The 15,849-nt window shown below is 41.1% G+C and overlaps 2 protein-coding genes across 29 annotated transcripts in view; both read right to left on the bottom strand.

The window, feature by feature from the left end:
- The window catches only part of ACTB (actin beta), a 468,316-nt gene that overhangs the window by 218,620 nt on the left and 233,847 nt on the right, over positions 1-15,849 (bottom strand). The window contains exon 1 of one of the 25 annotated variants that reach the window (XM_050784102.1): positions 5,798-5,801. The exons of the other annotated variants lie outside the window; for them this stretch is intronic. The gene's annotated coding sequence lies outside the window, so the exon portion shown is untranslated. Of the gene's footprint in view, positions 1-5,797; positions 5,802-15,849 lie in introns of those variants that run through there. 25 annotated transcript variants of the gene reach the window in all.
- The window catches only part of LOC126950451 (E3 ubiquitin-protein ligase RNF216), a 162,407-nt gene that overhangs the window by 117,254 nt on the left and 29,304 nt on the right, over positions 1-15,849 (bottom strand). For 3 of the 4 annotated variants that reach the window (XM_050783948.1, XM_050783949.1, XM_050783950.1), the window contains 2 exons: positions 4,846-5,688; positions 3,483-3,559 (listed from right to left, as the gene is read on the bottom strand). In XM_050783948.1, the coding sequence (XP_050639905.1) occupies positions 3,483-3,559; positions 4,846-5,688 (920 nt within the window). The remainder of the gene's footprint in view (positions 1-3,482; positions 3,560-4,845; positions 5,689-15,849) is intronic. The other variant, XM_050783951.1, reaches the window with a different exon arrangement.

Raw genomic sequence — 15,849 nt, 5'->3', positions numbered from 1 at the left:
TAGAAATCCAAAAAGAAAGTATTTCAAAAGCTAGGAGGGGAAAAAACTCCCCCAAAAACAATTCTCCTGGAAAACAGCAAACATAGCCAACAGGAAGGTGGATGCCAGGGCGTGGGGCACGTAGAGTTCAGGAGACAAGCAGGAGAATGTTCACAGCTACATTATTTGTGACAGTCAGAACTCAAATCCCTATCAAAAGTAGATGGAAAATTTCATTGCTAAGTGGTATATGAAAAATATGTAAACTGTGGTTCTACCCAACATGAATAAGTCTCACAAACATAATGCTGAGTGAAAAGAAGTCAGACGCAAAAGACTATAGACTACACAAAATCGTTATGTAGTGTTCAAAGAGGATAGCAACATTCTATTTCTTGAAGATTTCTGGGTCGTGGTTACATAAGTGTTTGCTTTGTGATAAATTACTGAACTGTGCATCTTTATTTTCTTCATTTTTCTTTGTGTATATCATATTCTACAATAACCAAGTTTAAAAACTATACACAATAAATATGTGGAAAGGCTTGAGATGAGTGAGTAGCTGGCATGTAAATAACAAAATGGCTTTTTTTCCTCACTGTATGGAAGGTTAAATACCCAGGCAGAGTCTCTTGTTGAAAAATAAAAAATGCTTTAAGAGTTTGGGTAATCCAAGCTGGGTGAGGTAACACATACCTATAATCCCAGCTATTCGGGAGGCTGAGGCAGCAGAATCATCTGAACATGGGAGGCAAAGGTTGCAGTGAGCCGAGATCATGTCATTGCACTCTAGCTTGGGCGACAAGGGAAAAATTCTGTCTCTCAAAAAAAAAAAAAAAAAAAGAAAGAAAGAAAAAAAAAGTTTGCCGGGCATCGTGGCTCACGTTTCCCAGCACTTTGGGAGGCTGAGGCAGGTGACTAACTTGAGGTCAGGAGTTCGAGACCAGCCTGGCCAACATGGTGAAACCCCATCTCTACTAAAATACAAAAATTAGCTGGGCATGGTGGTGTGCGCCTGTAATCCCAGCTACTCGGGGGGCTAAGGCAGAAGAATCACTTGAACCCAGGAGACGGAGGTTGCAGTGAGCCAGGATCACGCCACTGCACTCCAGCCTGGGCAAGAGAGTGAGACTTCATCTCAAAAAAATAAATAAATAAATAAATAAATAAAATAAAAAAAGTTTGTATAATCCAAAAACTTCAAGACAGGAATCTAAAGTCGTTTCAAACTGACACTGCCCTTGGGGACTTGAAAGAAGCAAAAACAATCCTCTCTAAAGAAACCAACTCTATCAAGAACTCAAGACATGAGCTTAGAGTCAAACTTAGAAAATACACAAGAAAATGAGGCACAATGGGAGCCAGCAGGAAGAACAGAATAAGATTCCCAATAAGATTCCCAAGAACTTAACACATCAGAACAATCAAACTCACAAAGAAGCGATGATTATTGTTTAAAGAAATAAAAAAAGATTAAAAATGTAGGCAAAGAACAAAATTCTAGGAAAATAACCAAGAAAATTAAAAGCTGAAATATCATAACTGAAAAACAGTAACACAGTGGATGAGTTATAAGATTACACTCTGCTGAAGAGAAATTTGTGGGCTAGAAGACACCTGTGAAGAAATCGTCCAGAATGCATCTCAGAGACAAAGAGGTGAACTTAGAGACATGGAGATTGTGGGAGAAGAGTTACAGAAGACAGGAAACAGCTACAAAATTTCCAGAACTGACAACATCACCAATCTATGGCCTGGTAGTATATACTCTTAATGGTTTTGCTTTACTGAGAAGCATGTTAAGTAAAATTGATAAAGATTAAGGGAAGGCCAGGTGAAGTGGCTCACACCTGTAATCCCAGCACTTTGGGAGGCTGCGGTAGGCGGATCACCTGAGGTCAGGAGTTCAAGATCAGCCTGGCCAACATGGCGAAACTCTGTCTCTACTAAAAATACAAAAATTAGCCAGGCGTGATGGCGCATGCCTGTAATCCCACCTACTTGGGAGGCTGAGGCAGGAGAGTCACTTAAACCTGGGAGGCGGAGGCTGCAGTGAGCTGAGATTGCACCATTGCACTCTAGTGTAGGCGACAGAGTGAGACTCTGTGTCAAAAATAAATAAATAAATAAACAAATAAAAATCTGATGACAGTGGTTGCCTCTGTACAGAGGTGGGATCAGACAAGGCCACTACTGGCTCCAACAGTGTCATTGTACAAATTAGAAAAAAGTATCTACATTGGGTTAAGTACCTGGAAAGGGGTCCTTCCTTCTCAGCCTCAGCAGGGAAGAAACCCACCTGCACCCCTGACTGAGAACTACAGTATAAGATAGGAACTTTGAGGAAAGGTGTTTAGTGAACTATTTTGTTTAAGTTTACCACCAGGCTGGGCACAGTGGCTCACGGCTGTAATCCCAGCACTTTGGGAGGCCAAGGTAAGCAGATCACAAGGTCAGGGGTTCAAGACTAGCCTGACCAACATGGTGAAACCCTGTCTCTACTAAAAATACAAAAATTAGCCGGGTGCGGTGGAGCACGCCTGTAATGCCAGCTACTCAGGAGACTGAGGCAGGAGAATTGCTTGAACCCGGGAAGTGGAGATCGCAGTGAGCCAAGATCACACTACTGCACTCCAGCCTGGGCAACAGAACAAGATTCCGTCAACAACAACAACAACAAATTACGACTATTTCACTTCTGCAGATCAGAAGGAGGGGAAAGAGTATATTTTTCATTTTATATTCTTCAGGAAAACTTGTATTTTTAAAAAGCATATTTAAGACTTAAAAAAAAATTTTTTTTAAACAGAGACAAGATCTCACTCTGCCTCCCAGGCTGGAGTGTAGGAACGTAACATAGCTCCCTGAAGCCTTGAATTCCTGGACTCAGGTAATCCTCTTGCCTCAGCCTCCCAAAGTGCCAGGATTAAAGGTGTGAGCTATGTGTCTGGTCTATATTTATCCTTTTTATAATGAAAATTAAGAAATGCTTCTATGTATTTCTCGAGAGTGGTTGCAGAACACTTTGTTACAATTGTAGGGAAGAAAATGTCTTAACATCTTGACTAAAACACAGGTAGTATCAATCTCAGAAACAACTCAGCATCATAATTCTGTAACCATGCAGTATTCCATAAAATCCAGAAAACAGTCTGTATATCACTAATGTCAGAATGAACAAGGTCATTAAAAAAGACATGCCAAGTGAAATAAGCCAGTCAGAAAAGAATAAATACATGAGGCCCTGATAGCAGTCAAATCCATATAGAAAGAAAGTAGGATGGTGGGTGCCACTGGCTTGGGAGGGGGATGCGGAGTGAGTGTTTAATGGGGACAGTGTTTCATTTTGAGAAGAAGAAAGAGTTCTGGAGATGGATGGTAGTGATAGTTGCATACTTAACACCACCAAATTGTATATTTAAAAATGATTAAAATGGTAAATTTTATATTATATATATTTTACCACAACCACTACCACAAAAAAAGCATGGTATTATACTTACACATTCAGATCATAATAATTCTTCAAATGAATTATTTCCTCAATAAACCCATTTGCTACATCTGGAAATCTTGCTTCCTAGAAACAAATAAGAACATAATTTATATTTCATTCACTAGAATGGTTTCAAATGCCAATACAAGACAGATGGCAAAAGTGTAATAAAATGACTAAAGACTAGAAAAGGGCTTTGAAGCAGGTCTGTGTCTTCAAAGTCAACACTAGTTCTCAGATTCATCTGTCTACATAGAAGATTAGGTCTAGAAAGGTCTTGAGAGATCTCATTCTCTGTCCCCATTTTACAGATCCATTCTTCATTGTTTCAACAAATACTGAGCATCTCTGTCTAGACAAAGGGAATCAAAACACAAATAAGTTACAATGTCATACCAGCCCTCAAGCAGCTCACAACCTCATGGCTAGATAAAAACACCTGGGAGGCTGGGAGCGGTGGCTCATGCCTATAATCGAAGCACTTTGGGAGGCCGAGGCAGGCGGATCACCTGAGGTCAGGAGTTCGAAACTAGCCTGGCCAACATGGTGAAACCCCGTCTCTACTTAAAAAAAACACAAAAATTAGCCAGGTGTGGTGGTATGCACCTGTAATCCCAGCTACTCAGGAGGCTGAGGCAGGAGAATCGCTTGAACCCAGGAGGCGGAGGTTGCTGGGACTACAGGCGCATGCCACCACACCAGGCTAATTTTTTGTTTTTTCAGTTGAGACAGGGTTTCACTGTGTTAGTCAGGACGGTCTTGATCTCCTGACCTTGTGATCCACCCACCTTGGCCTCCTGAAGTGCTGGGATTACAGGCGTGAGTCACCATGCCCGGCCCTTATATTACTCTTAATATCACCACTAATAGAGCTTTGTAGGATGACAGAAACATTGTCCTCTATGCTTGATGATGAGGTAAGCTGTTAGCCTCATGTGGCTACTAAGGCTAAGATGTGACTGGTGCCACGGGAAAATTTTATTTAACTGTAAGACATTTAAATGTAAACTGCCACAAGGAGCTAGTAAGTGCCATATTGGACAGCATAGGTCTAGGTAATTCAATAAACCTGCTTTAAGGGTTTCCATTTGGAGTGAACTCAAGGAATTTGAAAAAAACGAGGAACTGCAGGTATGACAGCACCAGGCCACCATGATATGCAGTTAGAATCCCAGAGAGCTTCCTGAAGAGTTAAGTATAGTAAAGGAACCCCGATTCCATTTTCACATCTTCAGAGTGTCTCTTTTCTGTATATCTAGATATATACTTCTTAGAAAAATAAAGTCCACGCATACAACCTTTTTTTGCAATTAAAAAAAAAGAAAGAAACTCAGTATATGTAGTGTCTGCATTTACTTGATAAAACTTACCGTTTCTTTCACTAATAGTTCAACAAGTTCTTGATCTACCTCTGCAGCTTCTTGCCCCCAAATGTTTTCCAAATTGGGCTCTTCAGATTCTTGCATTGGAAAGGCTGGACCTGGCTCTTCATCATCAATTGCTAACTGTTGGTCTTCAAACTCTCCTAGAGGATGGGCAGGCTGAGGAGAAGAGGGGCCTGAAATCCCACCTTGCTGGGGTTCTGGCCTTGGAAAAGCTGGCCCCGGGAATTCATGCTGAAACAACAAGCGGCCCAGTTCTGCTTCAGGCTGCCGTTCCTGAGGAACAACTTGGTTTGTTATTTCACGGGGCTGTTGGTTCAGAGACTGGAAGTAAGGATGATCTAACCAGCAGTCTTCTTCGATGGCCTGATCATCTGCTAGAGCAGCTGACTCTCCTGGATTTGATAACAGCTCTGTCTCTGAGTCTTCGGATGACTGGTTCTGAGTTTCTAAAGGATCGCTTTCTGTGTAAAGAAGGCTACTTTCTTCCAAGATGATGACTTTCTGCTCTGATCTGGGGTTGACAATGTCATTTGCTGCTTCGTTACGACTCGGTCCAGGCTTGGGTTCTTTTTCTATTTGGCCACTTGGCTTAGTGAATTCAGAGATTCCAGGAGGCCCAAGATCCAGAAATTCACCGTAGTCATCCTCAGAATCATCCTGTGCCCCAGAATCAAACAATGGGTTGTTACACACTGAAAAATAGCTGCTCTTATCTGATTCAAATGCTGCTCTAGACTTTTTAGGGCTTTCTTCTCCCAACCTTTTCAGATCTTGCCACTGGGCAGCTGGTTTGATGAGATTGGGTCGTGATCTCTGAGGTTTATTTGTCTAAGAAAAAATGAAATTTTAATAATTCAATTTCTTTCCTATGCCTATCCCTCCTTATGTACTTATATTGAGCTTCCGAGATAGGATAGGAAAGAAACAAAAACACCCTCCCCCTTAACAATACCTATATTTATATTTATCTTAACATTGAAATTTGATTACACTATGTACTATCTGTAAGAATCAAAGTAGTCATTCATAGATTAAAGCTTGAGATAGAGTTTGAATTATAACTTATTTTTACTTTTCAGACAGAGTTTTCCTCTGTTACCCAGGCTGGAGTGCAACGGTGCGATCTCAGCTCACTGCAACCTCTGCCTCCCAGGCTCAAGCAACTCTTGTGCCTTAACCTCCCAAGTAGCTGGGATTACAAGCATGTGCCACCATGTCCAGCGAATTTTTATATTTTTAGTAGAGATGGGGTTTCGCCATGTTGGCCACGCTGGTCTCAAACTCCTGGCCTCAAGTGATCTGCCTCCCTCAGCCTCCCAAAGTGCTGGGATTACAGGCATGAGCCACTGAACCCGGCCCTGAATTATAATTTAATCTGAGACCACTAAAACAAAAATAACTCCACAGCAGAGAAAACAATGAAAGAATGCTAACACATCAGAAGAATAAGAAATGTTCAAAAAACATATAAAAACAATCTAAATCTCATTAGCAACCAGCAAAATGAAAAATTAAAACAAGACAGTATTTTTTTCCCTGTAAAACTGGCAAACTTTTAAATTAGATAATACCAAGCAATGGTGAGGATGGTGAAAATTCTTTTTTTTTTTTTTTTTTTTTTTTTTTTGGAGACAATCTCGCTCTGTCACCCAGGTTGGAGTGCAATGGCGTGATCTCAGTTCACTCCAACTTCCGCCTTCCAGGTTCAAGCGATTCTCCTGCCTCAATCTCCCGAGTGGCTGGGATTATAGGCACACACCTCCAAACCCAGCTAATCTTTGTATTCTTGGTAGAGACAGGGTTTCGCCATTGCCAGGCTGGTCTTGAACTCCTGACCTCGGATGATTGGCCCACCTTAGCCTCCCAAAGTGCTGGGATTACAGGCATGGGGCACCATGCTTGGCCATGTGTGAAAATTCTTATACTATCATTTACTGCTGGTGAATTTAGGAGAGAAATTTGGCACTATTTATTAAAATAAAAAACGTAGCCCAGGTGCGGTGGCTCACACCTGTAATCCCAGCATTTAGGGAGGCTGAGGTGTGTGGATCACAAGGTCAGGAGATCGAGACCATTCTGGCCAACGTGGTGAAATCCCATCTCTACTAAAAATACAAGCATCAACTGGGCGCGGTGGTGCATGCCTGTAATCCCAGCTACTCGGGAGGCTGACATAGCAGAACTGCTTGAACCAGGGAGTCAGAGGTTGCAGTGAACCGAGATGGTGCCACAGCACTCCAGCCTGGAGACAGAGCGAGACTCCGTCTCAAATAAATAAATAAATACACAAATATATAAATATAAATAAAAAATGTGTATCTGTCACCATTTTTTCATAATGTTCTATAAACCCTTATCTATCTAAAAAGGGCATATACAAGAATATTCAGCATAAACAGAAAAAAGCCTAGAGACATTCTGAAGTTTGTCCCTGAGTGAACGGTTAAATAAACTATTACTTATTTGTGCTACAAAATACTCTACAACTGACCCCTACCAAAAAAGAGGTAGCTCAATCTGTACTGAAATGGAAAGCTTCGCTAAGAAATGCCATTAAGTGAAGAAAAGCAAGCTGCAAAATCATACACAGAATGATTCCATTTACTTAATATACGTCAATAAGACACAAACAAAATCATTTCTAAAAGTACGTGTATGTACACACATGTATATACACATCGATACATACAAATTCAAAGAAAAGACCTGGAAGGGTACATGCTAAACTGGTAACAACAGTTCCTCTGGGAAGTCCCTAGAAGAAAGGAGATGGTTCATCTCAGGCTTTAGGGTGGGTCCCTGAAGACTATGCCACTGAAGTAAAGGGGCAAGTTGGAAATACTCTGGACCTCCCAGGGACTGAATCCCAGTGTGGAGAGTTTAACTCCCTCAATGTGAGGTGCTGGTGCTCTTACTCTTCTTCAAGAAACCAATTAAGGTCCTCTTTAGAGAAACATAACATCATATAGAATCCCAAAATTTTCGTATGCAATGACTTACACTCAATCAAAAATAACTAGGCATACAAGAACTTAATGCGCAATAGAAAATCAAAACAAGAGAAGTAACAGACAACAGAAACAAATATACAGGGACTTCACACAGTGAAGTTATCAACATGAATTCTAAAATAACAGCATGTTTAGGGAAATAAAGGACTAGATTGAGAACTGTAGTCAAGAAGTAGAAGAATCAAACGCAAATTCCAGAATGGAAAAATACAATAACTAAGGTTGGATGGATATATAGTATTTTAAGTAAATATAGTTGAAGAGAGAAATTAGTGCATTAAAAGCCAGGTCAGAATAGCCATAGTAAGGCATAGACAAAATGGACAATTACGTAAGAGACCACGTCAAGAACAAAAAGGTCTTCAAAACATGTAACTGGAGTTGTAGAAGAGAAGAAGCTGTTTCTTTGGTACAGGAAGAGGAAGGAAAACAAGGGAGGGAAGGGAAGGAGGGGGACACATAATGGTTAGTTCAAACAACCATTTGAACTAAAAAAGGGATAAAACGTAAGGAGTCACAGATGAAGAGGAAGTAGGACAGCCGTCTGTTTTCTTTAATTCTATAGAATATATTCAAAACCTCAAAGAATACACTGGTTCTGAAGACTCTAACAAACAAACAAACAAAAAACAACCCTCGAAGAAATAAACAAAACTTCTGGGCCAGGTGCAGTGGCTCATGCCTATAATCCCAGCACTTTGGGAGGCCGACGTGGGCGGATCACAGGGTCAGGAGTTCAAGACCAGCCTGGCCAACATAGTGGAACCCCGTCTCTACTAAAAAAGACAAAAAATAAGCCAGCTGTGGTGATGGGCGCCTGTAATCTCAGCTACTCAGGAGGCTGAGGCAGGAGAATCGCCTGAACCCGGGAGGCGGAGGTTGCAGTGAGCCGAGATTATGCCACTGTACTCCAGCCCAGGAAATAGTGTGAGACTCTGTCTCAAAAAAAAAGAAAAAAGAAAACTTTGGGCCAGGCACAGCTGGCTCATGCCTATAACCCCAGCACTTTGGGAGGTGAGGCAGGTGGATCACCTGAGGTCAGAAGTTTGAGACCAGCCTGACCAACATGGTGAAACCCTATTTCTACTAAAAATACAAAATTAGCTGGGAGTGGTTGTGCATGCCTGTAATCCCAGTTACTTAGGAGGCTGAGGCAGCAGAATTGCTTGAACCTGGGAGGCAGAAGTTGCTGTGAGCCAAGATCACACCACTGCGCTCCAGCCTGGGCGACAGAGCAAAACTCCCATCTCCAAAAAGAGAAAAAAGAAAAGAAAAGAAAAGAAAACTTCTAAACTTTTTATGAAGTCAGAATCATGTTTATATATATAAAAAAATCTGTCAAGGATATCATACGTACACACAAACCTATAGGCCAATCTCCACTTATGAGATCTACACAGAAAACATTAATATTTGCAAAAGGAATCCCCAGCAGCACATTACGACTACATTACAACGCCACAACCAAGGGGAGTCTTTTCAAAGACAATAACTTACCAACTAAGAGGTCAAGGAAGAAAAACCACATGACAATCTCTGTAAGATGTTGAAATCAAATGTAACAGAATCCTACATTCACTTCTAAAAAAATTTTTTTAAGCCAACGTAAATAACTAGTTCCTTAACATAACTAAAAAAATGGTATCTCAAGCAAAAGGCACCATTAATGAAAAAACATTAAAAGTATTCCCATGTGGCCGGGCGCGGTGGCTCAAGCCTGTAATCCCAGCACTTTGGGAGGCCGAGACGGGCGGATCACGAGGTCAGGAGATCGAGACCATCCTGGCTAACACGGTGAAATCCCGTCTCTACTAAAAATACAAAAAACAAAAACTAGCCGGGCGCGGTGGCGGGCGCCTGTAGTCCCAGCTACTCGGGAGGCTGAGGCAGGAGAATGGCGTAAACCCGGGAGGCGGAGCTTTCAGTGAGCTGAGATCCGGCCACTGCACTCCAGCCTGGGCGACAGAGCGAGACTCCGTCTCAAAAAAAAAAAAAAAAAAAGTATTCCCATGTATATCTGTGGCCATTCTTGTTCTTCTCTATCAAAACTATTAAAATTTTTGAGGAAGTACCATAATATAATTAGACTAAGTAAGTCAAAGTAGTATGAAAATTGGAAAGATCAGATGCAAATTTTCAAGAAATTAACAGTCAACTGAAAAATCACTGTAGACAATAATGGTAAGGTGATTGACTATAAAATTAATATAAAAAACAACAAGGGTTGGGCATAGTGGCTCACGCCTGTAATCTCAGCACTTTGGGAGGCTGAGGCAGGCGGATAACTTGAGGTCAGGAGTTAAGAGACCAGCCTGACGAACATGGTGAAACCCCATCTCTACTAAAAACACAAAAATCAGTCGGGCATGGTGGCACACACCTGTAATCCCAGCTACTCGGGAGGCTAAGACAGGAGAATCGCTTAAACTCGGGAGGCTGCAGTGAGCCAAGATTGGGCCACTGCACTCTAGCCCGGGTGATAAAGCGAGACTGTCTTAAAAAAGAAGTAACAAGAACACTTTTACTCTCCACTTTGGAATGAAGAATGGCCTGATGCTAGAGTCACAATAAAGACAACTGAGATCCTTACACTGTATTTGTTGTAATTTTGTCCTTTGACAGGTCTAGCAACCCAAAGGGACAGAGACTGATGATCTTGAGGTAACTCAAGGAACACAGGAAAACAGCTAACTCCCTTTTCTGGAGAGTAATGTTTTCCTCACGGAGCTGCAAGGGTTGGAAGTCCTTCTCAGGCCTGAGCTCTGCTGTCTTTTTAGCACCTGATCTCTCTGACTTTGAGGGTATCAAGGTTAGGCTGCACTGTGAGAGAGCATTTGACTTTGCAGTACCTAGGGTTAATCTGGGCTATGGCAGGGCACATGACTTTTGGGAATGTGAGGGCTCACAAAACACTGGCAAGAACTATATTTTTTGCTCCCTCTTTCCAGAGGTCTTTATGGCTTGAGTCAAGCCCCCAAGATTATGGCCAGACAGAAATGTGGGTGCCAACTCCATTTGCTGCTAGCATACAGGGGTGCAGTTTAAAGCTAACCAATCCCAGCTGTGTTGAGTGCAGGGAGGGTATAAACTCAGGCTTTTGGAATCTGTGGGTATGTGGATTCCTTTTCTTGCAGGCTTAGGTGAGGGAGGCCTCAGGTGTCTGACTGTGTCAGACAGAAACTGGAAAGTTATTGGCTACGTTGGACATCTTGGAGCCAAAGCCATCCCGGTCCTGAGATATACAAGGTCCAACATAAAAACAGCATCCCTAATTTCTAAAAATTGGAGTACTCTACCTTCTGGTAGTCCTGCCTTTTCATGTATAAAACTTCTGGCCCTAGAAGCTACAAATAGTTACAAAAGTGGCAAAACTTTACCAAAAATAATTCAGAATTATGATGACCATGATGTGGAATGTTCCAGATGAAAAAGAGTGTTCATCCAAGAAATTCACTTGAATCCTAGGCCTCCAAATTACACGGAAAGAACGAGATTCTTACTGACATTCAGAGGCCTCAAAGAGACAACAGGATTCTAAAATAGCTTTTTTGAAAGATTCACTGCAAAAAGCTAATGAAAAACTAGAAATGCAAAATTACCTCCCATACCAAAGACAGATAAACTAATGTAACTCCCACCGCTCTCATTTTACCTGAATACTGCATCTACTCCTGAATATTCAGTCTACTAACTTTGAGTTGCCCTTCTTCTCTGAAAAAAAAAGTTACAACTGTTTCCTTATAAAACAGAACAAACTGAAAATATAGCACGTAATTCCTGACTTACATGCTATGGATAAAAACAGGCCATAGTTTAAAAATGTCCTAAACCTGGGGAAGATTTTCAAACATATTTTAAAGAAATCAGTGTCTTAATTATAACTCATGACCCTAGGATACCTGACTTTTACCAGCTAACATACATTGGTGGGACCAGGGGAAGGAGAGGGAGTAAAAACGGATAAAAGCAGCAGAAGCAGAATGTTATTTTCCTGAGGATGATATTCAGGACCTGACAAGTACCATCCAGTCTACTTATGGGCCATGCAAAGCCTGAAATATCAGAAGTGACCTTTAGAAAGCCATTCCCAAAATATTTCAGCTCTATGGTGTTATCTGAAAGCAAAATAGATGCCCCTTTATAAATTAAGACAGATTCTAAATTGTCTGTTTTTTAAAAATTAGAGACAAAGGCAGACACAGGCCATGCTTGGTGGCACACACCTGTAATCCTAGCTACTCTGGAGGCTGAGGCACGAGAATCACTGAACCCAGTAAGTGGATGTTGCAGTGAGTCAAGATTGCAATACTGCACCCCAGCCTGGGCAACAGAGGGAGACTCCATCTCAAAAACAAAAACAAACAAACAAAAAAAATTAGATACAGGGTCCCAGGCTGAAGTACAGTGGCACAATCATAGCTTACTACAGCCTTGAATTCCTGGGCTCAAGTGATCTTCCTGCTAGGCCTCTCAAAGCACTGGGATTACAGGTTTTGAGCCACTATGTCTGGACTGACCTTTAAGGTTAAGGAAATAAAAGTTACCTATGAGGTCAGGGTTCACGGTGACTGGTATGGCAACTCCCTAAATTCCTATGCTCCATGAAAAACCAAACTGTTGCTAAGCTCCCTACCAACAGGGTGTATCAGGCAAATATCAGACCCCTCCCTAACTCCGATTTACAACCCAGAAACCCACTACAACTCTTATTGGGACAGAAGACTGGCCTTACAAACATCGTTTTCTGATAAATGACTACATATAGATCTTAAACCAGTTTCTGCCAGCTTATAGAGGCTGCACACAAACTGTCTTTGTGCCCTACAGTTCACCTTTTGAAGGAAAAAGCCAAATTCCACCTCATTTTAATGCTGAAACTCCACCCCAGGGAAGCTCTGGTTAGTCTTTGGCAGCCCTGAAGTCAGTAACTGATTAAGAAACTCATCAGGAAAGCTAAATTCCGAGTAGCTGGGATTATAGGAGCTCACCACCATGCCCAGCTAATTTTTGTATTTTTAGTAGAGACGGGGTTTCACCATGTTGGCCAGGCTGGCTTTGAACTTCTGACCTCAAGTGATTCGCCTGCCTTTGCCTTCCAAAGTGCTGGGATTACAGGCATGAGCCACCACACCCAGCTACCATCTAGTCTTAACTGGGCCTTTACCTTTGCCTTTTTTTGTTTGGACAAATTAGTATAGTGTTTAGATCTAAGATTTGTAAATTGTCTACCTTTTTTCATCTGGGAGTCACCTCTGTGGAAGTGCCAACTAAGAGGTGCCAGGTTAGCAATTGCTTGGGGGCACTGTAACAGGTGATTGAAGGACTGATGGTCTAAAGAGGGGATAGAAACTATGTTGACTCTTAAATGACATGGTTTGAACTAACAGGGTCCACTTATACGTGGATTTTCTTCACGTGCAACACCCAGTATCTTCCCTAGCCAACTCAGTGTGAAGACCACACAGATAAAGACCTTTATAATGATCCACTGCCACTTAATGAACAGTAAATATATTTTCCTTAGGATTTTTTTTTTTTTTTTTTTTTTTTTTTTTGAGACAGAGTCTCGCTCTGTTGCCACCCAAGCTGGAGTGCAGTGGCCTGATCTTGGCTCACTGCAACCTCTGCCTCTCGGGTTCAAGCAGTTCTCTGCCTCAGCCTCCCAAGTAGCTGGGATTACAGGTGCCCACTACCATGCTGGCTAATTTTTGTATTTTTAGTAGAGACAGGGTTTCATCATCTTGTCCAGGCCGGTCTTGAACTCCTGACCTCATGAGTCTTGAACTCTTGGCCTCGGCCTCCCAAAGTGCTGGGACTACAGGCGTGAGCCACCCTGCCCAGTTTATGATTTTCTTAACCTTTCCTCAGCTTACTTTAAGAATGCAGTATATTATATATATATACACACACACACATACACACACACATAATATACTAGTTAGTATATCATGATTAAGCATGTTAATCAACCATGTAATTGGTCAATAGTATGCTATTAGTAGTTAAGTAGTTATTAAGTAGTATTAAGCAGTTAAGGCTTTGGTCAACAGTATGCTATTAGTACTTAAGTTTTTGGGGAGTCAAAAGTTATATGCAGATTTTAAATTGCACAGGGGTTGGCACCCCTAACCACTATGTTGTTCAAGTGTAAACTGTATTTGAAAACTGGCAAATAAAGAATCTTAATGAAGGTTGTAAGATCTGCTTCTCTGTCTCTCCGTGTCTATATATGTGTTATGTGTGTGTGGTATTTCTCTACCAAAATATATCACAGAACTCTAATAACTGGTTTAAGGAAAAGTAAGCACTTCAATCTTTTATCAGAAAAACAGAATCTAACTCCAATGCCTTTTAGTTCACATGACTTGGATATTTTTGGTAAGAAAGACCATTTGGAAAACAGCTGTGTGTCTTCTGATCAGCAAAAATGCCCACGTATTTTTTTTTTTTTTGAGATGGGGTCTCCCTCTGTCATACAGGCTGGAGTGCAGTGGCACGATTTTGGCTCACTGCAACCTCCATCTCCTGGGTTCAAGTGATTCTACTGCCTCAGCCTCCTGAGTAGCTGGAATTACAGGCAACGTGCTACCATGCCTCGCTAATTTTTGTATTTTTAGTGAGATGAGGTTTCACCATGTTGGCCAGGCTGGTCTCGAACTCCTGACTTCAAGTGATCCACCGTGCCGGGTCTATATGGATGTTTTTTATATTCCAAGATTATATAAAGCTCTTAGAAATCTGATATGTCTTGGTATATATGCTATCAGTCATAATTTTGGTTTAGAAATAACTAAATTTCCTTGTCAACTGTGTCACTATAATGAACTCTCATCAGGTTTTTAACCGCAGCCATTTTAAGTCTTGCTGTCCATAGTTATTTTGTTCTGACATTTTCTGAAAGCTCTCTGCAAGCAATTATAATCCGTAAGTGCTGTGTCTTCAAAGATGTATATGCGAAAAATGAAATGAATGCTGAAAAATACAGGTTTGAGTTCACACTATTGGACTAAATATTCAAAATTCTAATGAAGAAACTAATGAATTTGTGTAACTGCTAACCAAGATCAAACAGCAAGAATTAATTACATGAGACTGAATTGATTAAAGAAGAATCATGGGTTTTTATGGCTTCTTTATTTGAAACACTGCTGGTTCTTTTAATGTTTTGTTTGCCAGATTTAAGGAAACTTTTTTCTTTTAAGGTTTTTATAGCTTATCGCAATTTGGTAAAGTATACTTTTATAATAAAAATGAAAATATTTGCTTTTCCTCCCAACAGGTTCCCTCCAGAATTTGCAAACTATTCATGAGTATTCTTATTTTTATGGCAATATCATTATTTGCATAAGTTCAATAAGAATCTGTCCTTTTAATAAAAGGACAGAACTGGAAACTGGTTATGTTACCAAGGCTTTGAATGGAATGCCACATTTCAATATGTGCAAACAATGCCTGGCTTTAAGCGTTCCCTGCCTTACAGTGAGTAAATCTGTCTCTTCCTGGCAGGCTCAGGAACCTCCAGATGTTGGATACAGCAGGCAAAGACTAATGTCTGTCCTGGTTTGGCTTCCTAGCAGAGACATTTTTTATAGACCAATTTGAGATTCCTCGTCAAAATTTCCAGCAAAGGAAATTTAAATATGTGCTTTCAAATACGTGGTTAGTGAGGCAAACTGGTCTTTACTGTGATTATCTTTGGTAGAAATGGGAGTGACTGTAGAGAGAAAAATTACATTTCAAAAGAAAACTCCAGTATGCCTGTTATTTAGATTGTAGCCCTGTTTATTGAGTTTTTATTATCTACCAGTACATTGCACTGAATTCTGAATTTTTTTTTTTTTTTTTTTTGAGACGGAGTCTCGCTCTGTCGCCCAGGCTGGAGTGCTGTGGCCGGATCTGAGCTCACTGCAAGCTCCGCCTCCCGGGTTCCCGCCATTCTCCTGCCTCAGCCTCCCCAGTAGCCGGGACTACAGGCGCC

Source organism: Macaca thibetana, chromosome 3, assembly GCF_024542745.1.
Source record: "Macaca thibetana thibetana isolate TM-01 chromosome 3, ASM2454274v1, whole genome shotgun sequence".
NCBI classification, from domain to species: Eukaryota; Metazoa; Chordata; class Mammalia; order Primates; family Cercopithecidae; genus Macaca; species Macaca thibetana.
This window is presented reverse-complemented; position numbering and strand designations above follow the sequence as displayed.